General features: G+C 35.4%; 1 protein-coding gene across 1 annotated transcript; it reads left to right on the forward strand.

Annotated features, from left to right (window-relative positions):
• The first annotated feature begins 1,695 nt into the window (after window positions 1–1,695).
• Window positions 1,696–20,341, forward strand: LOC144440115 (hypoxia up-regulated protein 1-like). Its single transcript, XM_078129374.1, has 5 exons — window positions 1,696–1,775; window positions 7,625–7,778; window positions 8,397–8,428; window positions 9,049–9,128; window positions 17,318–20,341. Exons 2-4 carry the CDS (start codon window positions 7,656–7,658, stop codon window positions 9,059–9,061), a joined length of 168 nt encoding a protein of 55 aa, XP_077985500.1. The 5' UTR covers window positions 1,696–1,775; window positions 7,625–7,655; the 3' UTR covers window positions 9,062–9,128; window positions 17,318–20,341.
• The last annotated feature ends 6,741 nt before the right edge of the window (window positions 20,342–27,082 follow it).

Here is a 27,082-nt window from a genome sequence, read left to right on the forward strand (position 1 = left end):
AACAGCTGATGTAGCTTTCCAACTCTTAGCGAACGTAGACCCACAAATTCACCATGGCAGAAAGTTTTGTCGCATAACTATCCCTCTTGAAAACTGTGTATTCACTTTATTTCAATTTCCATCCACAAAAGTGACACGGAGCGGTTTCGTCTTCCTTCAAATATGTACTGAAGCCCCCCTCCCATAAAGCCGTACCCGTCTACCATACAGTGGTGTATTGAGTATCGTCTCTGACTCGACTGTTTGTGTAAGAAATCTGACCATGATGAAGAGAACTATGGATAAACATGTCTTACAATGCAAGTTTTTTTGACGTGGGAGCGTGATATGGTAACTGTACTGTAATGTGTCATCCACTATATGTACCCGTGTTTGGCATGATGCAGTAATTTTCCAGATACAACAATTGCAACATTTCTAAGTTTATACGTTGATTACAACATGACAGGCATACATTATCACATGAACCAAATTGAAAGCAATCAGACTACGCATTTTTTTTACTGTTTTACAAAAAAAATATCGTACTGAAGATATTTTACGAAGTGTACCTGCCTTCTTTATTAGTTAAACCACCGTTTTCAGAGTAGTTTATATGTTTTCCGTCAGTTTGTTTTGATCATGGCCACATACATGGGAACTCCGGTAAATTGATCGGGAAACCCGCTAACATTTACCGGCTTTAATACCAGCCTTTAAAAAACAGTGTCTGTTTAAATTCGTCTTCTTCTTCGGAAGTTCATTGCTGCCTTCTAAATATCGCCACATACTTTATAAATACAACGTGGAACTGTCTCAAACACATTAAAAGTTTCATACACTTAGAACAGTAAACTTTACAACAATTACTATATCATGGCGGGAAAAGACGCATGCGCTGAATGCGTAAAATGGGTCTGAATGTCTAAGACGTTCTGATTAGTCAAGACACAAATAATTGGAGAAATTCGGTCAATCATGTGTTTGCTAACATAATTTCATAAAGTAAATGCTGTATGCTACGTCATATGTAGACATGATATCAACATTGACAACAACACGTAGCGAGCTAGCTCTGTGTCGCTTGACTTGAACGAGATGATGTCGAGAGTAAAATAGGTAACACAAGATCAGATTCATGTAGGTGAAATTGGATATATCTTTGAATAAATGTTATTATTTACTCCAAATTTCAATCGGTCATAAGGACCGATACGTTGTTGTAATTCTGAAAAACTGTCGGTCCGAACGGAAATATGTTGGTCTCGGGCCGAAGGACCGGCGTTAATTTCGCACGCTGCTCATGTACCGCCTAGCTACCCGAGAGTAACAGTTCGAACAATGTATCTCAACGGAACGACAATTACTCGAACTTCGAAGGAAACTTGTATTTCTTCACAAGGCAATTGAGCCGTGTTCTCACATCAGAGATCTATTACAATTATTTGTAGCTATGTGGACTAAAAATTATTCTATGAATTTTCGATTGTTCTGTCCGTGACCTCATCTCATAATATGTAAGCTTATTACATTCCGATTTTCGAAATATTGCTGATCATACGCGAAGAGGTAACACAGAGTACCCTAGGAGGTCATTACCGGTAAATCAACAGTCACCTGGGTGGTCTTAGTACATGTGCGCAATCTCCGTTTATTGCAGCCAATCAAATTTCGCCACATTCGCCGGCATCTATCACTTCCGTGTTTCACATGAAACCCACGTTGCCTTAGTGTGTGAGAAAGGGAGACGTCATCATTAAGGCCAGATACCGGTTGATCTTTGTCTGTTAACACAGGTAAGTAAATTCTACAAGTTTTAAATGCTATGCTGTACATCTTAACTGCATTTCCAGACATATTGTACTTTTTGCGGTCAACCATTCATTGAACTATCGCACAATATTATCTCGATCCGATTTTCGATCAGCTGGCCGGTAAGTGTACACACAATGTGGTAACCGATCGATCGAACTCAATGACACGTAATGGTAGAGCGGTAGGTCTCAGAAAACGTGAATGTGTCATGTTATACTACGATCTACAAAGTTATGTAAATTGTATTTGTATAGCAAACCGTATGGACTGTTCAGAAAATAACATTTGGTGTGAATAATTTACATATATATCTTTTGTTTTGTTATACTTTCTTCCGTTTTGAACAAAAGATGTGACATTAGTTCCTCACATTACATACACAGGCACGAATCTGTATGAATTAAAAAAAATGTAGAGTAAAGAGCTTTTTTTGCTATACTACAGTAATTAAGATAACAATTCATACATTGATTCAAGTGCCTGTGGTTACATACTTCCATCATTACTACTACAAAAATAACCCTGCTTGCAGACAGAATACGTCGGGACGCATATTCTGCATGATGGAGAAGATAATGTAGCTATAGGGGGCAGGGGTCTCGACTTACTCAATCTGTACAATAACAGGACTAGAAAGCTGCATAGCTACATGTAATTGCAAGTGACAGCGTTCCCATAATATTTATCTAATTTAGTAATCTATCGACAAATACAATCAAAACTATGAATATCATCACACTGCTACACAAGATGTTAACATTAGCACCCCCCTCCCCCTCGTTCATTTCTACAAGTCTGTCAGTTTTATATATACAATGTATGAGTATTGGCTAACCCCCCCCCCCACCCCCGCTGTCATTTCTACAAGCCTGTAAGTTTTATATATGAGTATTGCCATACATTCTCCAATGTCATACACAGAATCAGCATGGTGATGTCACCATATTATTTTAATTTTGACGCTGACCAAAGTTTTTAGGATCTAGATTGTAATTATCAAATATATTTAAGATAGCAGAATTATAGTATTATAGTTTATTGACATACACATTTATGTAAAGTAACATGGTGGATGTATTACTAGGTTCACTAATAATACATCAATAAATATGTAATACATGTTAATATTATACAGTTATTACCAGTAGAGTTTTTATGATTATTATTCATATTAATCTGAGCTATTTCCACTTTTACTTGACTCAACATGAATTCATCAACACCTGTATCTGTTGTTCTGCTACAATTCTAACTGCTTACACACTGGGTTGTGGACTCAATTCTAACTGCTTACACACTGGGTTGTGGACTCAATTCTAACTGCTTACACACTGGGTTGTGGACTCAATTCTAACTGCTTACACACTGGGTTGTGGACTCAATTCTAACTGCTTACACACTGGGTTGTGGACTCAATTCTAACTACTTACACACTGGGTTGTGGACTCAATTCTAACTGCTTACATACTGGGTTGTGGACTCAAGTCTAACTACTTGCACACTGGGTTGTGGACTCAATTCTACCTGCTTACACACTGGGTTGTGGACTCAATTCTAACTGCTTACACACTGGGTTGTGGACTCAATTCTAACTACTTACACTCTGGGTTGTGGACTCAATTCTAACTGCTTACACACTGGGTTGTGGACTTAATTCTAACTATACAAAGGGACCACAGCTAGAATTGAGTACTGTAATATAATTGCTATGGCTGTAGGTAGCTAGTTTCCATGCCAACACGATCTCTAAACCATGGTTAACCAAGTGGTCTCTACAAAAATGTATCTGAAATATTGATGAGGGATATAATGTAGCACTAGGCTAGTAAGTAGCAGGACACTTACAGTGTATCCCATGTGACTATCATGTGACTGTCATGTGACTTAAAGTTTGTGTACACATAGTACATCCATTGCCCAAGTTTTCTCTATCCGAAATATTTGATGAGGGATCCTATAGAACTAGACAAGTATTAGCAGCAGGACACTTACAGTGTTCTCACGTGACTTATTTTAAGATCGGAGGTTGAATTTGCAGTAAATTGAATGAAGTAACCCATAACAACCACCTGTCAGTTTGTGATGGATTACTACTGACATGCACTGTTCATCCTTTCCCCAGCAGCAGATTTAGAGTCACAGAAAATGAGCCCACATGTTATATAGATAGTAAGATACATTGTGTTGCGCCAATTTCTGTTTATTCCCATGATGCAATAGCCCATAGCAAAGATACCCTATAAAGGCACAAGATCAACTTGATGTTTTCCTGGAATTGCAAGTAATTGTAGGTGATGTAAAATCATGAAATGACTCTCCATAACCCATAGTTTCTGAGAGTGTCTTAATTTCCTGTAGTAGTGTTCCCCTTTAATCAAAATATCAACTCAATCATACAATAATAGTTTACTAGTATTTAAGTCTAGTAACATGTCACTGTACCATATGAACTAAAAATAAAAATTACACTTTTGTGTACAAATTTAGACAAAGTTTGTACAAATTTAGACTGATAAACCATCCTGGATTGCATCAGAAATACAATGTAGATCAGTATGATGTAATCACATGACTAATTTGCATACCACATGTACAAATGTCATGTGAGGATAAAATTATAATTATCTACTCTCTGCTAAGAACATGTGTACTCATATATAATACCATACCTTGAGATGAATAATTTGTGCAGAATTATTGAATTATGAGATGGGAATATAACTCCCGTGTGTGTTTGTATAATTTAGTGAAATAAAAAATATATATCTGTACGCACAAAGAAAGTTTATAATTGTCTGCTATGAACAGGTGTTCTCTTCTACTCAACAGTTCATTAGAATATGGAAATCATTAAATTTGCATAACTGAATAAATTATGGGATGGAAGGGTACAATTTCCGCTAAATTACTGGGAAATGTCACACATTTACTCAAAATATTTTATGATTTGTTAGACATGAAATTAGCAGGTTATATTCTAAAAGTACTCTCGTATATTGAAGCATTATTTTAATGTAATCTTATCAGATAATGATTTTGACAAAAATAATAGTGTGACAGATGTTATGAATGTTTCAAGTAGATGTTTGTTAAAAGGTGATATAGACAGTAGAAGACGTACATTGTACATATTGCTCTTTCAGGTCAAAAAATTATTTATTTTTCAATTAAGCTGGAAACAAAATAAAAATTCTGTGTATAGTTATAATATAATTTATGTATTATATTATTTTATTTATATTAGTATCGTTAATGTTATTGAAATGTAAAATCTTAAAGATATCTGAACAATGAAAGTTCCTTATTTTAAAACTGAGAATTTTAGATATTCTAATTTTAACAGAATTTATTCTCTTTGGAACTCCTTGTCACTTCATATTTCACTTGTCATTATATAAACAAGCATTTGAAGAATTTTAAAACTCTGGTTGCAAACCATTACCATGAGCTACATGTAGTCGTGAACAAGTTTGATTATGAAAATCCCAGTACCTGGGTGTCAGTTTGTCATTGTATAAAATCCCTGTACCTGGGTGTCAGTTTGTCATTGTACAAAATCCCTGTACCTGGGTGTCAGTTTGTCATTGTATAAAATCCCTGTACCTGGGTGTCAGTTTGTCATGGTACAAAATCCCTGTACCTGGGTGTCAGTTTGTCATTGTATAAAATCCCTGTACCTGGGTGTCAGTTTGTCATTGTATAAAATCCCTGTACCTGGGTGTCAGTTTGTCATTGTATAAAATCCCTGTACCTGGGTGTCAGTTTGTCATGGTACAAAATCCCTGTACCTGGGTGTCATTTTGTCATTGTACAAAATCCCTGTACCTGGGTGTCAGTTTGTCATGGTACAAAATCCCTGTACCTGGGTGTCAATCTGTCGTTGTATAAAATCCCTGTACCTGGGTGTCAGTCTGTCATTGTACAAAATCCCTGTACCTGGGTGTCAGTTTGTCATTGTACAAAATCCCTGTACCTGGGTGTCAGTTTGTCATTGTACAAAATCCCTGTACCTGGGTGTCAGTTTGTCATTGTATAAAATCCATGTACCTGGGTGTAAGTTTGTCATTGTACAAAATCCCTGTACCTGAGTGTCAGTCTGTCATTGTACAAAATCCCTGTACCTGGATGTCAGTCTGTCATTGTACAAAATCCTTGTACATGGGTGTCAGTTTGTCATTGTACAAATCCATGTTAGTTACGTTGTATAGTTTTGGCTTGTTTTATCTTTGTAACATTAGAAATAATATTTTCATTAGGAAATGATGGAAAAACATGTTGACATCTTTGAGTGATTTTACTGAAAAAAGACTGAACACCAGGGATTTTATGGGTGAACCCAGGGTATGGTCAGGTGAACCCCCCCCCCCCCCCTGAATAGCACATGCAAACCCCCTGTATGTAATGGAATACACATGGTATGGGGAGAAATGCAATGTATCTCGGAACGGGCAACAGGTTTATTGATGAATTTGTGATTAATATGGTCATTAGCTACATATAATACTACATTGCAGTGTTGCAGCCAGAGGGGGTTTTTGGGTCATTTGACACACATATTTTGGACCTGACCCACAATTTTGGAAGTGATGGGTCATAGATGACCCACACTAACATTGTATGCAAGTATGTTTAGCAATAGTGTGCAACATGACCATGCCAATAGCAACAGCTAAATGATCGCATATATTGCACCGATAACAACATGGTTGGATTGGCAACTGCATAATCATCCAGAAAATATTTAGCATGGATCAGCATGTGTGTAAATATTTTTAAAAAACTGTACAGTTGTGCTATAATGCCATTGGCATTTTTTAAGAATAATAATGTCCCCCCAAAAATTTATGATGACCCAGAAAAATAAAAGTGTCGGGACACTATGTCCCACTCTTTCGAAAGGCTGGCTGCAACACTGCATTGTAGTACTTGTATGCCTTCTTCTAAAATCATATATTTTTTAGTTGTCAAATTTATAGTTTCACACTTTACAACCTAAGACTCAGAGATGGAGAATACATTTATATATAAACCAGGTATTCACCAATAGATTGCCTATATGACATACAGACATGTATTTATATATGCATTGACTATTGTAAATCAAAAATTGACGTACTTTTCAAAATATCATTAAAAAACCTAATTTTTTCATTCATTCATTCATTCATTCATTCATTCATTTTATTGCCAATTTTTAAAGTAAGTTACAATTACAAAATGACAGGAAATAAATAAACAGATTGGCAATTTGGAGTCAAAAAAATAGCTTTTCGCTAATCAAGTTTGGCTCCACCTCAGAGTTCATATGCATCAATAACAATAAGGGCTACACAGAACTAGAATAAAAAATATAAATGGAGAAAATTTCAAAAACGAGCTAACAATGCAAGAATATGTATTATTCACTAGTTTAAATTTCGTCAAGTAGATACTCTTTAAAAGCTTTCTTGAACAGATGTTTTGATGTGAGACATTTCATTTCTGTTGGCAAACTGTTCCACAATTTTGTGCCTGAAAACCTGATGGAAAATTGACCGGCAGCTGTGCGTATTTTCGGAATTGCCAAATTTCGCCTAAGTTTAAATCTTGTATCTCGGCTATGATCGATCTCCTGGAACTAATCGCTTAAATCATGAGGAAGGTTCTTATTATACAAATCAAAAATAAAATTTCCTATACCAAGTTTATGAAGTTTATAAATATTAAGAAGACCCAGCTTTTTAAATATAAATATTAAGAAGACCCAGCTTTTTAAATAATTAAAATCAATCTATTGATTTGTTACGATTTTTGAATGCTGTGAATTGAATTCTGTGATTTTTCTTTTCAGATAATAAGGGTGTGCAACACAGGAGAGCAACATGTCTAAATTAAGTCTGTGTTTCCTAGTGGTGAGTTTAGTGGTGCTATTTGATGGCAGTGAAGGCTTGGGTGTTATGTCTATTGACTTGGGTAGTGAATGGCTCAAAATGGCACTTGTCAAGGTAAGCAAATATAGTGATTGTATTTTTCATGATGTCGATGATATTGATGCCAACTCATGTACACTTAGTCTAGTTTCTATACATGTAGTTGTTCTCTATGATCTCTTTCTAATGTCTAGTCAAATGGACAAATTCTACTGAAAATCTACCTAAATCTCCTGCTGAGGAAGGGATGAACAATACAAATGTACATGTCAGTAGTAATCCATCACAGGCGTAATTGTAATTTGTTCCTTCATTCAGTTTATAAACTCATCCTTCAGTTTGAATGTACATGTAAGTGAGTAGTCTGTAAGGTAAGCTGTGACGGGGCGCCCTCACACATTGGTCAACCCCTCGGCCGGTGACGGCAGAATGGCACGACACATCTTACAGTCTAGTAAGTGATGTGAGGATGGGAAAACATCACCATGTTGATATCAACATTCCAATAGCAAAAACTATCACTAGTGTTAGTGGTAAAAACATAATTCTATTCTAGAGAAATTCATTTGTCTATGAGGTGGAGATGATCGTAATGTGTATAGGATAATAGACCAATACACACTATTCTACTTACATGTACATGCATGCAGTGTTTCAGAGTTTTACAATCAATGTTTATATTGTTTCTTACAGCCTGGCGTTCCCATGGAAATAGTTTATAACAAGTAAGTAATATACAGAATTTAATAATTCAATTTCATTGGACATTGCTGAAGGTGTGTGTCACATCTATATGTCTCATTATCAATACTACAATTTACATGTAGTTAGAAAATAACAACACTTTGACAACAGCGCCCTCAAGCCACAACACATTTAGTTTGTGAAGGATGCTCATTTGCATATTCATTTGCTAATTTGCATATATTTATATCGGATAGTCTTGTACCACATTCTCTAAGAGAACTTTATGATGTACAAGTGTTAGTGTGGTGTTCTTAGGATATTTACATGAATATTTGTGGTATTCTTTGTGGTCATACTTTCATGAGTGTATGCGATTGAATGAAATTGTAGAAGAAGATGCCACATGTACTCGTTCAAAAACCTTTACAGCTCTGTTTACACAATGCTGTTTGAAAATGCAACTATACTGTTGTGTTTGCACCTACCGTTTCCATGGAAACAACAGAAACACACTTGAAAATGCAGCCAAAAGTGAATCAGTTTGAAAGATGAAGTCCACATAAACAGGCAAAGACGGAAAGATTTTTCAAAAACGTCACTGAAAGTATACATAATCAGTGTAACGTATGTTAAACAAAAAAACTACTTTTTTTGACAGGGAATCCAAATGAAAAAACACCAGTTGTGGTATCCATGAGGAATGAAGAAAGAATATTTGGTGATGATGCATCAGGAATGGTGAGAATTAATTTGTAAATTTTTGTAAAATCTTTTTTTTTTTCAAGAAGAGAATAGGACAGTGGAAATCAAAGTTTCAACTTACTAAGATAGTCATAAACTAAACTATATGTATTGTTGTGACATGTGGATATAAGCAGGACATTGGTTTATTTACATTGTATACTCTAAGCAGGATGGCATTACTGATAGCTAGTTTTTCTCCAATGACCACACACTATTTTGATAACAGGATGACTACAACAGATGCATTGCTATCAACTGCTTGTGTTATCTACCACATAGAATAATAGTTTTAGTTTGTGTCTATCTTTAAGCCGAAAGCTTGGTTGCCATGGTAGTATCTTATGATAACAATTTTTATTATGAGATTTATTTCTATCCCATCTTGGCATGAATCTTTTAAAACTGCACTAACTACAACGGAGATATTTTATGGAACTTTTTTTTAAAGATATAATGACTTGCTCGTAATGTTGTACACCCTGCACAGTATTGAACGTAATTTGTATAGCTGTACATGTACTTATAAGGGGTGGACCATTTTATATCCTGGAGGGGGCTTGGAAGATTGGTGGAGAGTCATTTTTTTCCACCTGCTTGCCTGTGAATTATTTTTTTTCTCCTTCGACTATACTGGCAACTTTTTTTTTCTTTCCTTCTTTGAGATATCAAAAAAAAAATTTACTCCTATATTGAACACCTATTTTTGTTGCCACAATTTTCTGTTTGGTTTTCGCACAGGGTAATAAAGAGAGTAAAAAGATGCTGTTCTATCACACAGAGATTATATATAGAAAACTACATATTTCAATACATGTTTGATTTTCAATTAAATAAACATCATTGACAGTTTTTATACCATGGTATGATGACACACTGAAAATGCAAATCGGAAACTTGATTGGTGAGCTCAAACATTCAGACAGACGGTCAGTTTCTTCAGCCTGGGGGGACGGGGGTGGTCAGTGGTTTTTTCCATTGGGATTTTTACTCTTAAAATTCAATCAGAAGAATCAGATACTATATTGGGACTGACTTAGGATATGGTACATCGATACTACAAAGACCGTCTTCATATATAAACAGACTAATTGGGTAGTTGAATAACTCACTACTACTACTATTACTTTGACTACTGGGTAGTCTAAAGTACTCGTTTCTTTTGGTTAGTTATTACTGGGTAGTTCACTTACTGTTGTTACTGCTCGCAATATAATATAATTTTTGCATACGATATCATCTTGGCAGCCAGCCAGACAATCTCTCCTAAAACAGATACATTGTATTACAATGTATACATACCAGATGATTTGGTGTCAGGTCAAATTATGTAAATTTTGTATGATGTCATCAATGAGAATAGAGAATGTCAAATGCTGTCAGCTGATATATTCGTATGTCAATCACTTCATGGTAACCTGGGTAACCAGTGGTGTATGGATACTTGAGGTATTAATTAACATTGTCCATACTTCCAAGTTTACTCTTTACAAATTACATACTGTGAAATAACGTATTCTAGTCAAGTCCTATACACGATACGATTATCTCGGATTCTCCACAGAATTCCTTTTTTACCACCAACAGTGATAGTATACAAAATGCATGTGATTGGTCCATTAGAGCATTGATATAAACATGGTGATGTTATCGTGTCCTCACGTCACTTACAAGTACAAGAAAACTAAACCAAGTAACCAATTACCATCACCTGTCAGTCAGTCAGTCAGTGATTGATTACTACAGACATTTGCTCTTCATCCCTTCCCCAGTAGGAGATTTAGCTTGAGATTTTTGATAGAATTTGTCCGTTTGACTCTTATAAGTTAGAAAGAGATCACAGAGAATGACTACCTGTACAAATGTATATAGTAACTACATGTATAGACTACAGGCCTTCTTACATGTATATAAGCTGTCATAAAAATTATAACTCTTAATCAAAAGCTGCTAGCGTGATAATGGACTAAACTCTGTTATTGAGCTTTTAGTTTTTACAATGTTCAACAATAAAACTCTCACATGGAATCCATGTAGGAAGTGCTCAAGATATTGTAATCAGATAGGTGAATGAAAATTTAAAATTGAATATATCATATTTTCAGTAATAATCCTTAGCATACTGCTATTTGCTGATGATATGTATATGTACATGTTTGTACTTACTTTTGTAGATTTTGGGCCCTATTCATTTCTTTTGCTTCTTGACTAAGTGACAATATCAGGTGACTGTAATCGTCCAATGATATGGTACCATCTGGTCAGTAACTTCTGCTGCAGTAATGACTGACATGCATGTACATTTTGTACATTGTAAGGATTAGCTGTAGAACCATCTCTTGAATGGGTTACTTCATGTGAACTTATCCAAACAAAATCCTTAACCCACACTGAATTGGTTACCTCATGTGAACTTATCCACCATGATCCTTAACCCACACTGAATGGGTTACCTCATGTGAACTTATCCACCATGATCCTTAACCCACACTGTATGGGTTACCTCATGTGAACTTATCCAAACAAGATCCTAAACCCACACTGAATGGGTTACCTCATGTGAACTTATCCAAACAAGATCCTAAACCCACACTGAATGGGTTACCTCATGTGAACTTATCCACCATGATCCTAAACCCACACTGAATGGGTTACCTCATGTGAACTTATCCAAACAAGATCCTAAACCCACACTGAATGGGTTACTTCATGTGAACTTATCCACCATGATCCTAAACTCACACTGAATGGGTTACCTCATGTGAACTTATCCAAACATGGTCCTTAACCCACACTGAATGGGTTACATCGTGTGAACTTATCCACCATGGTCCTTAACCCACACTGAATGGGTTACCTCATGTGAACTTATCCACCATGATCCTTAACCCACAGTGAATGGGTTACCTCATGTGAACTTATCCAGATCCTTAACCCACAATGACTGACTTTGTGAGTGATCAGAGAGTCTAGGGAGAACACATGTACCTTTATCAGTACAGACCACGAGCCCATTTTTACGGGTGTTGTATTTGTGAAGCCCACATGTACATGTAGCATCAATCAAGCTGGTGAATTCTTGACAATATTATAATATTATAAAGTAACTATATTGTAGTGTCCTATTGATTCTTGGAGCTATGAACAATATATTCTCTTTGTTTTGGATTTTGACTCTACAAAAATTTTTACTTTATCTTTAATAGAGAAAAAAACTGGAAGTATTGACAGTGTGACTTTAATACTGTTACAAGGTGTACCATGCTTGCAAAGTTTGTATTGTATCATGTATGCTAGTATAATATGCATGGCATAACTTGTAACTTGATTAACAAATAACTGTGTCTATGTCTTCACTTGTGGTGGCAATTCAAGTGTTATAAATTGAATGCATTTCACAGCTGGTGTAAAAGAAAGTTTTGTTGGACTAATAGTGTGCCTGCAATGGTTAATAAAGATTATAAATCTTAATGAAACGTATGTGGTGTAAAGTGGCAAGCGGCTGTGCAGCGATTCAACTCAAGAAATTTGTATTTCTGACAAAGTTTCTCCATTCAATCTCAAAGGGTAATTTCAAAAATCAAAACTTGTAACATTATGTCATCGTGTAACCTGCAATGTATCAGGTTAACCAGCCGACTCAAATACCTGACACAAGATTTCAATATTGTAAGGGAATGATAGAAAATCTACAAAGTTTGTTTGCATTATTGGATATCATTCTTTGATTTTTTTTTGCTTATTTGAAAAAATTGCGAGTGACTTGAGGGGCCTTGTCACCATGAGTCAAATACGAGTACTATAACATTATGTCATCACAATATAACCTACAATGTATGAGAGTAAATGTCTGATGTTTAATCTGTGTGATTCCATACAATCTTGAAATCTGGTACATCATTAAGAACCCTCACAATCTACTTTCATTTGTTAACCAAGAGATATTATGAATGGGGCTAGTTTGTCACCATTTTTGTTATCTTTGCAATACAATATAAGTTGAATATAAAAGCTGTGATATTTTATGTAAATGTTTGCTATGTAATGATTTGTTCAGTTACTACACATACCTGTATGTCTTTTAGCTTTCTCTCTCCATGCTAACACGTACACAATCACTTTTTGCAAAGTTGTTTATTATATTTTTATTTATTTATTTACTTTTGATTTCTATATCTCCATAAAAAAGTGTAATGTGCAGCACAAAGCTGGGTATGGAAGTGTGCTAAACTGATATTGTCACTATATAATCATGTTACTGTAATTTGAAAGTCAAGTTCATATCTACTTACTGTGACACAATACGTACCAAGACTTTAAAATGTTTGACAAGAACTGAAATCATTTGATATATAAAATATGACACTTGTAATTGTTTACATTGAATTCTCGATATCTGAAATAGAATTTTATCTAGGTGGGTCTTAACTTCATAGACTACATGTACACATGTATTAATCTAAGTGTGCATGTAAGAATAAGTTGAAAGGGAATGCCACTCCAGGAAATATGTATTTTCATAAACTTTATATAGGTTCTGGATAGTCATTTCATAATTTCACGTCACATAATTTGCAGTCGGTTGCCAAGAAACACCAACTTGAATGTACATTTATACTTCTTCAGAATGTTCTTTCACCATTGCATTATGGGTCTTAGAAGACATGATTCATGAATATTCATTCGGTGCACACTGAATATCCATTAGATGCACACTGAATATTAGGTGCACACTGAATATTCATCAGATGCACACTGAATATTCATTAGGTGCACACTGAATATTCATTAGGTGCACACTGAATATTCATTAGGTACACACTGAATATTCATTAGGTGCACACTGAATATTAGGTGCACACTGAATATTCATTAGATGCACACTGAATATTAGGTACACACTGAATATCCATTAGATGCACACTGAATATTAGGTGCACACTGAATATTCATCAGATGCACACTGAATATTCATTAGATGCACACTGAATATTAGGTGCACACTGAATATTCATCAGATGCACACTGAATATTCATTAGGTGCACACTGAATATTCATTAGATGCACAATGAATATTAGGTGCACACTGAATATTCATTAGATGCACACTGAATATTAGGTACACACTGAATATCCATTAGATGCACACTGAATATTAGGTGCACACTGAATATTCATCAGATGCACACTGAATATTCATTAGGTGCACACTGAATATTCATTAGGTGCACACTGAATATTCATTAGGTACACACTCAATATTCATTAGATGCATACTGAATATTCATTAGATGCACACTGAATATTCATTAGATGCACACTGAATATTCATTAGATGCACACTGAATATTCATTAGGTACACACTCAATATTCATTAGATGCATACTGAATATTCATTAGATGCACACTGAATATTCATTAGATGCATACTGAATATTCATTAGATGCACACTGAATATTCATTAGGTACACACTGAATATTAGGTACACACTGAATATCATTAGATGCACACTGAATATTCAATAGATGCGCACTGAATATTAGGTGCACACTGAATATTCATTAGGTGCACACTGAATATTCATTAGGTACACACTGAATATTAGGTACACACTGAATATTCATTAGGTGCACACTGAATATTCATTAGGTACACACTGAATATCCATTAGGTGCACACTGAATATTCATTAGATGCACACTGAATATTAGGTGCACACTGAATATTCATTAGATGCACACTGAATATTCATTAGGTACACACTGAATATTTATTAGGTACACACTGAATATCATTAGGTGCACACTGAATATCCATTAGGTGCACACTGAATAACCATTAGATGCACACTGAATATTCATCAGATGCACACTGAATATTCATTAGGTGCACACTGAATATTCATTAGATGTACACTGAATATTCATTAGATGCACACTGAATATTCATTAGATGTACACTGAATATTCATTAGATGCACACTGAATATTCATTAGATGTACACTGAATATTCATTAGATGCACACTGAATATTCATTAGGTACACACTGAATATTCATTAGATGTACACTGAATATTCATTAGATGTACACTGAATATTAGGTGCACACTGAATAACCATTAGATGCACACTGAATATTCATTAGGTACACACTGAATATTCATTAGGTGCACACTGAATATTCATTAGATGCACACTGAATATTAGGTGCACACTGAATATTCATTAGATGCACACTGAATATTCATTAGATGCACACTGAATATTCATTAGGTACACACTGAATATTTATTAGGTGCACACTGAATATTCATTAGGTACACACTGAATAGTCATTAGATGCACACTGAATATTAGGTGCACACTGAATATTCATTAGATGCACACTGAATATTCATTAGATGCACACTGAATATTCATTCGGTGCACACTGAATATTCATTCGGTGCACACTGAATATCCATTAGGTGCACACTGAATATTCATTAGGTGCACACTGAATAACCATTAGATGCACACAGAATATTCATTAGATGCACACTGAATATTAGGTGCACACTGAATATTCATTAGATGCACACTGAATATTCAATAGATGCGCACTGAATATTAGGTGCACACTGAATAACCATTAGATGCACACTGAATATTCATTAGATGCACACTGAATATTAGGTGCACACTGAATATCCATTAGATGCACACTGAATATTCAATAGATGCGCACTGAATATTCACGACTCTTAAAGCTTAATTCCTCAAATAAAAATTACAGTCAAAATTATAAAATGACTCTCCACAACCCACATTTTATGAAAATACTTTTATTTCCTGGAGGTATAGAATGTTATTACAGATATTGAGAAATTGTTGAGTACTGAATAATCTGTGAATAAAAGATGTAGTTTTGATTCTTACAACAAAGAAAAGACAACACAAAGTGAAGTGTTGATGAAAATATAATATTGACTTAATTAAATCATTGTGTGATCAAGGACTGTAGTAGACAGATCGAGACGTTTCCAATTTACTGATCTTAAGTAACTATATTGTCCTGAAGTGATGATATTCAAAATTCTATTGTAATGTGTCATGGTACATGTAGATGGACTTGACATACATTTTTTTTTCAAATCATAGGTGATACCAAGTAAGTACGTGAGTCACAGTGTCTTATCTCGTCACACATAGGATGATAACCTGTTATGCTGTTCTACTTTCTATACTTGTAAACATCTATATATGCATAATATGACAATGAAAACTTAGATATAGCTACAGAACAAAACATGCATCATAGTTCTTAAAATAATTACTTTCATTGCATTCATTGATACAAAGTTTATGCAGCTCTCAGATCTCTAACTCAGTTTTCATGATTTGTAATAAAAGTCTGACAGCAAATATGTTCATTTAGATTTCACCAAATTATATTTAGTATATATATATAAATATATAAATGTACATATATACATGCTGTAAGTATAGAAGTAGTTTTTTCCCCCAAAAAGTTTATTTTCTGTAATTGTTGATGTGCATATTATTATGTTGTAAGTAGCCTGTAAGTTGCTAGTAAAGCCTATGTAATGCATTGTGTCTCCTTTGTATGTACATTACCAAATCTGTTGGACATTGCTTGGAGCTATATACTGGTATCAGGTATCAGGGGAAGTCATTTTCCACAGTGTTAGAAGTCACTGTAAACACTTATCAGGGGGTGTCACTTTGCACTATTATCAGGGCTTTCATGGTACATATTATCAGGGAATGTACATGTAATTTCATACATTTGACAGGGGGTGTCACTTGGTACACTTGACAGAGGAAGTCACTTTATACATTTGATAGGGGGGTGTCCCCTCATACACTTGCTTGCACGAAATTAGTGCTGGGTGTCTGTATCAGAGAAGTGATTTGTAGCGCAATTAGTTGATAATTACCCACGTATTTGCTTACCAAGGAGACAGGATACATTGACATTCGCATAGAAATTGTACAAAAGATGCATTTTTTGCTACAGTAAATGGTTATTGCAACTTATGGAGATGTGCCTGCACACTACCAAAACTGCTAGATCATTTTATCAAAGTTTAATTTTAACTGTGTCATTCTCAATAGAAAAATTATCAATAGTACATTGCACAACTTACTGTGAAATTTTGTGTTTTATGTTTCCAACAGGAAGTAACTTTACGTACAACAATTTGATAAGCGCCACCAAACCATTGACGTCAGTACAGAGCCCTAGTTGTCGGGACGTGACCAAAGTTGACAAGCCATGCAGCTGTCGATTTGAGATCACTATTGGCTGGTATCCATGTGGACTGAAATACTGTAAAGGCAGAGACTCTGTTGGTAAAGTTGTCAGCTATAGATGTGGCATCAAGACATGTCGTAAGCATAGAGTGTTTGAGTACCATGTCAACCAAAAACAACTCTGTCTGTGGGATGAAGTATAAACTGATAATGAGGGTTACCATGTCAACCAAAAACAACTCTGTCTGTGGGATGAAGTATAAAGTGATGATGAGGGTTACCATGTCAACCAAAAACAACTCTGACTGTGGGATGAAGTATAAATTGATGATGAGGGCATAAATTCAACTTCAACTCTTGGCTATCAGATTTAGCCTTGGAGTGAACTGATGTCTAGTTTCCTATATGCGTTATGATCACAGCAATCATCTCCACCGTATAGTCAAACTGGTTACTCTAGCACAAGATTCTGTGCTCACTTCAGACAGCAATAGTTTAATGGTATTGGAGCATTGATATAAATGTCAAAACAGCTTTAATAATTGAATATTAATGAGCAATTGTCTGAATGAAGTAACCAATTACATCCACCGGTCAGTTTGCGATGGCTTGCTACTGACATCCACTGCTCACCCTTTCCCCAGCAGGCAGTTTAGCCTGATTTTTGGTGAAATTTGTCAGTTTGGCTATACATGGAAAGGATAGTGATCGTAGAAAATATTGACAAGTATAGGACTAGACTAAATGAACTACTTCATCTACAGTTTTCTATTGATGACCATTTACTACATGTACTACCATATACACATTTGGTAGTCTAGATACATGTACATGATTTAGTAGTCTATTATCTGTGGACTACTGCAAAGTTTGAGCTCTTTGAATTTGTCACAGGTGATATAGGTCAAGCTATAAAGTATTGTGAGACAGTAAAAAACATGAATCTGTCATTACAGCGGATGCAGTCATTGTAAGGACAGACATGTATTGTAAAAGATCATTAGTTAGTGTTCACAGCCGTGCCCATTTTTATGTTTCATACTTTTTTCAGAGTGTCTACTGACAAGTGACTGTCAGCTGCAAATTATTGTATACACAAAATAACTAGTAACAAGTTGATTGAATCAATAGTCACACTGAATGTACGAGATTTATATTGGCTTCGGTGACAATGAAAGCAGAAGAACATCTTTCCAGTGCAAAGTGATATTAGAAGTTTGTTATGTAGAATATGGACTTTTCAATGTACCAAAGCACTCCTATGAAAAAAGTCAAAATCAATGCAGATTTCTTCTGGTAACTTGGCTGTGTTATTATTGGTGAACTTGACATACAGGGTTCAAAACTAACAATAACTCATCGTCACATCTGGCTGGTTGAACTGTTTACCTACAGTTTTCTGTTGATTTTGATTGATTTACAAATGTAACAGACTACCACATTATACATTTGGTAGGCTAGATATAATGTTGTTTAGTTGTCTATGTGCCCTGGACTACTGCCAAACTTGAGCCATGTAGAGGGTGCTGTGCATGACCTACATCACCTGATAATGTCAATTCACTGCACTGAATATTGAATTTAAGAGTACAACACTGTGTGTAAGAAATTTGATGAAAATGTAATGCACCTAAATGGTAAATGACTCTAGAATTTACAGACACTTGTCACATTTTTGGTTTGTAGAAGTAGGTAATACAAATGTGATATGAGTTAGGGGGTCAAATACTAATGGCTGCCTAGCTTAGCACTCATCATAACATCCCAACTTGTATAATAGGCCCATCTAACTACAGTTTTACACAGACATGGGAACTCATAAATAGCTATTTCTTAGGAGGCAAATGATTAACTCTGACAATGTCTTCCACGATTAGCACTAGTCTAAACTCCCTAGCTTGTATTCAGTTGTATACTAGGCCCACCTAACTACAATTGTATGTGCATAAAAAAATGCAAAAACAGTTTGTACAAAATGCATGAAAACAATCAAGAATAGTGAGTAATTTGCAGAATGTTAGAAAGAAAATATTGTCAATCAATCAATCAATCATTTTTATTCGAAATGCTGTGTATTAAAGAGACACAAGTTGAGTTTCATACATTTTAGGGCATAATTTTTTATGCATGTTTGAAAATTACTCACAGTATTTTACTTTCTGAATCACATTTTAGGCACCACTTACAGTTAACTGAACTCAAACCTGGTATTAAGATATAACTTATAGATTATCAAATGACATAATTTATTATATGTATACAAAAATGTCAAGGAAATACCTACTATGCAATTAACTGTTCTAATTATGTCAGAACCAGTGTTCCCTCTAAGCCAATTTGAGATGCCAGTGACACACACAATTTCTCATGGCGCACCAACATTTAGTATTTCCGTATTTCTTACTATGTGGTGACTCACTAGAAATCCCAGTTTTTCTCATTTTGACTCAACAACAACAACATTTTGCTATCATTGGAGGGCACACTGGCCAGAAGACAATTGTAATGTCATCGAAGGCATGCATTGACATTAAAGTTAGACTAGAATAGTTTAGTTGAGGTTTTATTTAAATATTTTCTGTTGAGTTAAACAGTTTATAAACTCAACATGTGTCACTTTAACCATACAAGTGAGTACAAAGAGACAAGTTAATCTTTCAAAGCAATAGACATACAGAAAATAAACTCCTAAAGGTGTTCACCATTAATACAATATGCAATATTAATAGTGTACCTTTATCACAATGTATATTTTATGATATGATTATTATTTCATATACACTCAGCTTCACATATGTATAACTTTGCTTTAATTATAAATTTATTACCAATTTTGTGATTGTATGCAAATTATGTTATGGTGTGGTGAGGGTGTTTTGATTTCTTGTGGTTATATTTACAGTTACCTAGCACTGTACTTTATAATTACTGACAGCTACAAAGTGCTGTGCTGACTTTTTAAAACTTATATTTATATACATGTCTATTGTAATAAAGTTTCTAAGAAAAACAACATGTAGTCATCTGACATTATTTATTTTAAACCCTGTATAAATTTTTTTTTAAAGAAAAAAATAAATAAAAGAAATTAAACAATTAAAAAAATTAAAGTTAAGAAAGGAATTGGAAAAAAAAATATTTTCATTATGATCAATCATTATCGCTAGAAGATTTTTTCTTACAATGCTAATTTTCAATCCCTGTTAAGTGTTTTGAGACTTCCCAAAGTGTATAAAGCCAATATTTTTCATGAATACAGTCCCAAAACACAACTATTTTCATAAATACAGTGACAGATTTCTTTCCTGTATATTCATAATACCATTGTCCAACATTAGGAGATTAATAAATATGTAATAAGTTGATTGGTCTGAATGAATTTAGTGGTAACATTCTTAAGGTTGTTTAGATTAAGAATTGTTCACGACATGATGATCCCATCAGCAATATGCAAATCAGGGCTAAAAAATGTGTCTTATCTTTAATTCCAAAACTACTGAGCTGATTGGACTGAAATGTAATGGGGATGCACCTGGGGGTGTATAGATGAGGAGTATTAAGCATATAATAATCTCATCAGTGATATGCAAATTAGGTGTAAAAATGTGAATTTCGGTCAAAAACTCATCTCAAAAAGTACTTGGTCAATAAGATTGAAACTTAGTGAGATGTTTCTAGAAACATTTCTTGAAACATTTTGACACAATTGGCCCTAGCAACCCTGACCATGCCCTTAGCAACAACCAAATGGTAGTATATTTTGGTTAAATAACATCATCTGGTAGGCAAGTGAGTAAACATTCAAAACATGTATGCAAATATCCCAAGCAACCATGACCACGCCCATAGCAACAGCCAAACGGTGGTGTATTTCACAAAGATAACAGGGATTCTCAGACAAGTGAATAAAACATTGAAAAATTGTATGCAATTATGACTAGCAACAAGACCACGCCCATTAAAACAGCCAAATGATACCATTTGCACACACCAGCAACTGGATAATCATTCAGCAAATGAATACCTAGCATGGATCAGCATGTAGTTAAACATTTTCTAAAAATGCACAGTTGTGCTACAACGCCACTGGCACTATTTTTTTAAGTCCCCACCGGACGAAGTCCGGGACGGGGACTTATGGATTGGGTTCCGTGCTGAACAACGTCCGTCCGCAGCGTTTCTTGGAGATGCCTGGACCGATTTTTTTCAAACTTGGTACAGGGGCAACATACAATGGCATACATATGCCATGCTTGAACAGATCTCATTCAAATTTGGTATTAGGACAGTGTTCTATGACATACATGTGTATATCCATTTGTTGTCATGATACGATCCAATATGGCCGCCTAGCAGCCATTTTGTTTGTGAATTTTCCATGTCCAAAGCCATAACTCAGACATGCTTGAACAGATCTCATTCAAAGTTGGTATTAGGACAGTGTTCTATGACATACATGTGCATATCCATTTTCTTCGTGATACGATCCCCCATACCCGACCCATCCTTTATTGTTGTAGGCATGTTCCATGTCCAACAAGCAGACACAACATATCTAAGTCTGTTTGATTTAGGTTCACAAGTGTTGTTGCGTGATCAGAGTAGTGATAATTCCTTAAAACCCAATCATAGCGGGGACTATGTCATTCTCAATGACTTGTTAAATATGTATCGCTTGAGAGGTGATACACATAAGATCACATCAGCGTGGCGATCTGTTAGTAGACGTAGACATCTTTTATGTCTGCACAAACAAATAAATCACACTTGACAAGGGGTCACTAATTATTGTAGTTGGCACGCCTTGTTGTTATGGCGTCTATCTATCAGATGTATTTTGACCCATAAAACAGTAGGCACTCAGTTTGAATTTCTTGTCTAGGTTTAACTCTTTGTAGGGAACCATTCCTCTACCATCATTGATCAGGTATTTTCTATGGTTATCGTAAGAAATGAAAGCAGTATGTGTCTGATAAAGATTAGATATTATCGATACGGTCGCAAGGATAGGCAGCCCCAGCATTATTCAATCTTCTACCAGCTCAGCTCACTTGTAAATGAACTTGCTCCCACGACAATCAAAACTGTCCTCAACAAACCACAGGCGCCATGGTACACTGCAGTTTCTGGAGGAACGGAAAAATCTATGTCAACTTGAGAGAAAGTGGATATAAAGTTCTAATCTCACTGTTCACAAGGAAATCTACAAAAAGGCTCGCACTGCCTATGGTAGAAGATTGAATAATGCTAGGGCTGCCAATCACCGAGACCGTATCGATAAGGCTGGCCAAAAGTCTTTGTGTGTGTGTGTGTGTGTGTGTGTGTGTGTGTGTGTGTGTGTGTGTGCGCGTGTGTGTGTGTGTGTGTGTGTGTGTGTGTGTGTGTGTGTGTGTGTGATTCAGGGCATTATTGGCGCAAAGAAAACTATAACAAGTACTCTTCCAGACACTGACATCTCACTATTACAAGAAGTTTTTGCAGACTTTTTCAATCCAAAATGAGGAACATTCGTGAACACGTACCTTTTGTTGCACATTCTGATACCCAAACGTTGAGTTGGAAATTTGATTCATTTACTGGTGTGGTCATTGAATATATTATGTACCCAAACTCATTTCCACATTGCCACTTAAGTCCTGCATAATTAACCCTATTCCCACTGCTTTTCTCAGTCAGTGTATCGAGCAGGTTGCTCCTGTTATTAGTCTAATAATTAACATGTCTTTACTTGGGTGACCCTAAAACGAATGACAACCCGAATGACAGAAAACGAATGACAGCATTTCTAGTATGAAAACAGTGGAATGACACCTTTTTCTATATTCAGTTAGTTGAATGACACCTCCTGAACTGTTAAACAAGTGGAATGACAGCCGCCACTCCATAGCATAAGTGGAATGACAGAATGTTCAGTGCTTTGAAACTGGGATGACAGCATTTCCAGTATGTAAACAGTGGAATGACACCCTTTTCTACGTTCAGTTAGTTGAATGACACCCCTGCGCTGTTAAACAAGTGGAATGACAGCCGCCACTCCATAGCATAAGTCAATAGACATCTCAATCGGTAGAAACAGTCAAGTACATGACATGTTCTTTAACTAGTGTGGTAGCTATATGTTATGTTAACAAGTGCATTGCCTTTCCAAAAAACAACATATACTTGTAAATAAATTACACTTTGAATAACTCTTGTAAAATGATCAGCAGACCAACTGAGTCTTTGTTTTCTGTTCAATATTGTATTAGTACATTGTACTAGTAGTGTTACAGTTGAATGTCATTTTAGTTGTATTTGCAAATATTGTGATGCACATGTTATCAGAAGAGAGTTTTATACTGTATTGTTCCAGTTCAGTTTCCTAAATGTGTGCTAAAAGAAATCAAATTGGTTTAAATAACACTGAAAAAACTCTTAATAAAATGCATTGCCATGTATTCCGTTCTTGTTTGATGTAAATTAGTTCAATATAATGTCAAAAGAAAATAAATGTATGACTCAAAAATGCCAGCCACATTTCATCTAACAGAATAGCAATCAAGTGATATATATTAGTGGTAATGATAATTAAGATAATTAAGATCATTATCATAGTAATTGTATATCTCAATGAACCTGGTAATACATTTACTTTGTAAGAGCCTAATTATTGGACTGGTTTTGACGTTAGATTACAAAGGTGAATGCAGGATTGTAAACAAAGTCTCAGAGTGTGTTTATTTAATTTTTTGATTTCCAAGTGGTAGCTCTCCTTCCAGATCTTGTGTATATAAACATGGCATTGTCATCATCATCATCATCATCATCATCATCATCATCATCATCATCAGACCCAATTTCTCCTTCAACTTCAATAGAGTTGTAACTAGCTGCATCATCATTCTCACTGTCACTGTCATCAGATGACAAATCACTCTCACTTTCTTTAGATTGATAATAGTAGTGGCATCTTACAGCCTAAACTTTGTCTATCTTGAGCACGATTTATCTGATTTATATGTGTTGTTAAATAAAAATAAACGTTTTTTCATGTAATGTTAATTTTGGAATATAGGGTGGCGGTTTACATAAATTTTAAGAAGATCTCAAGGAGTATATTCCCCTGCATAGTATGTTGCATTCGTAAGTCGTTTAATTGTGGGTAAACTGTTTTGTTTTATTCTTTGAACAGTTTTTGAGTTGAGACAGCCATCTGAGCTGTTTACAGGCATAGACCATTTACGTCATCTCGATGGAACAAGTGAAAAATACAAAACTCACTGTTCGAACCATCCTGATCCAAAAGACAGGATTGTTTTTGTTGAGGTGAGTTAATCTTTCAGTACAAATAAATCACTTATCTACGAATGAGGTTGTAAACGAACCAGTTCGTTTACCAACTATTATGAACTTTGCATTACTGAAGTAGCAATGCCTCTGTTGTATAGAAACATGAACACCTGACATGTGTACCTATAAAGCTGTATTGATTAGATACATGGGGTTAAAGATTACGTATCTCTGATCAACATGATATCACTCTACAATGACTAACACTATGGATGAATAAGAGAGTGTTGAAACAAATCAAACGAAAATACCATGCATGGAAAAAATATACACTTACCAAGGACTATGAGGACTTTCAGGCATATAAACTATCTCAAATCAAAGCAAACAAAGAAGTTCGAAAAACAAAGCGACAATTTGAAAAGAAGTTGAGTCAGAACATAAAAACAGATACAAAGAGCTTTTATTCTTATATAAGAAGAAAACAGAAAACAAAGGACTCCATAGGACCATTGAAAGATAATACAGGCAAAACAATTGACTCAGATAAGGAAACGGCAGAAACCCTGAATACATTCTTCAGTTCAGTATTTACTGACGAGGACTTGCATCATATTCCATCACCAGAGTTACTTCTTCAGGATGAAAACGATTGGCTGACTAATCTACACATTAATACAGAAGATGTTCATGCAGAACTGATTAAATTGAATCCAAACAAAACACCCGGTCCAGACAATATACACCCTAGAGTACTTAAAGAACTTGCCGATGAACTTGCAGCACCTGTCGCTACCATATATAACATGACAATGAAACATGGAGATATTCCTGAAGCATGGAAGCAAGCAAACGTAACACCCATATACAAAAAGGGACCCAAACACTATGCTGGTAATTATAGGCCAGTAAGTCTGACTTCCATTTTATGCAAGATACTGGAAACACTCATCAGAAACGCCATAGTAAACCATTTAGAGAAGTACTCCCTTATCAATAACAGTCAGTATGGATTCACCAAAGGAAAGTCGTGTGTTTCAAACTTATTAGTGTTTTTCGAAATTGTAACAAAATCACTCGATGAAGGAAGTCCTGTAGACATTGCATATCTTGACTTCAGTAAAGCTTTCGACAAGGTGCCACATGCAAGACTACTAGCCAAGCTACAGGCTCATGGTATAGCAGGGAATGTCAGGTCATGGATTAAAACTTGGTTAGCCTGCAGATCACAGCGCACAGTACTAAATGGTGTAGCTTCAGAGTGGTCATCTGTAACTAGTGGAGTTCCGCAGGGATCTGTGCTCGGACCAACTCTGTTTCTGATTCATATCAATGACATCGATAGCGCTGTTAAGTCTTTCATACTGAAGTTTGCTGATGACACCAAGTTATGCACAGCTGTAAATTCACCAACAGATTATGTTAATTTCCAAGAAGACCTGAATAACTTAAGTCAATGGGCTGACACCTGGCAAATGTCATTCAATGTTGACAAATGTAAAATTATGCACACTGGATCATCAAATCCTTCATATACATACACTATGAATGGACAACCACTACAAACAGTCACAGAAGAAAAGGACCTAGGTGTTTTAATTCATAACTCGTTGAAATCAAGTCAGCACTGTGCAGCAGCAGCTAAAAAGGCAAATAGAGCTCTGGGAATTATCAAACGAAATATCACGTATAAATCAAAGTTTGTCATCATGAAACTATTCAACTCTCTAGTTCGGCCACACATTGAATATGCAGTGCAATTCTGGAACCCATATCTGAAAAAGGACATCGAACTCTTAGAAAAGGTGCAAAGGAGGGCTACCAAGCTGATACCTGAACTTCGACATCTCACTTACGTTGAAAGGCTAGAAGCACTCAGTTTAACAACATTAGAACAAAGACGGTTGCGAGGAGATTTGATACAAGTCTTTCGTTTTCTGAAAGGATTTGACAAAATTGATCAAAGCGTTTTATTCACCTACCATCCAACAAACAGGACAAGAGGACACTCACTCAAGATTTTTAAACCAACTGTCAGATTGAATATCCGGAAATACTTCTTTTCTCAACGTGTTGTACTCCACTGGAACAATTTACCAGAACATGTTATTGGAGCAGAAACTGTTAAAGACTTTAAAATTGTCTTGGACCAGTACTGGAACACTACAGGGATTATATAGGCCTTTAAGGCTTTTCTCCCTTACTTGCCATGGATGGATGTTACCATGGCAATCATATTAAATCATATTAAATCACTATAACACGCAGTTCGTGACGGTTTCAATGACATTAGACACCCACTCTGAAATATACATTCAAAAATCGCCAATACACTGTGGGTGTGAGAGATTCTGTGCATGGTCACTCCCAGTACCCAAGGAGGCTAAATACAGAAATCGCAGATGCTCGGGTGACTGCCCT

Source organism: Glandiceps talaboti, chromosome 9 (assembly GCF_964340395.1).
Source record: "Glandiceps talaboti chromosome 9, keGlaTala1.1, whole genome shotgun sequence".
NCBI classification, from domain to species: Eukaryota; Metazoa; Hemichordata; class Enteropneusta; family Spengelidae; genus Glandiceps; species Glandiceps talaboti.

What these genes read in the sequence shown, in the direction of transcription:
- LOC144440115 (XM_078129374.1), top strand. Translation starts at nt 7,656, where the DNA reads ATGTCTAAATTAAGTCTGTGTTTCCTAGTGGTGAGTTTAGTGGTGCTA. An exon ending in TCAAAATGGCACTTGTCAAG is followed by an intron (nt 7,779 to 8,396) that starts GTAAGCAAATAT and finishes TGTTTCTTACAG; the next exon opens with CCTGGCGTTCCCATGGAAAT.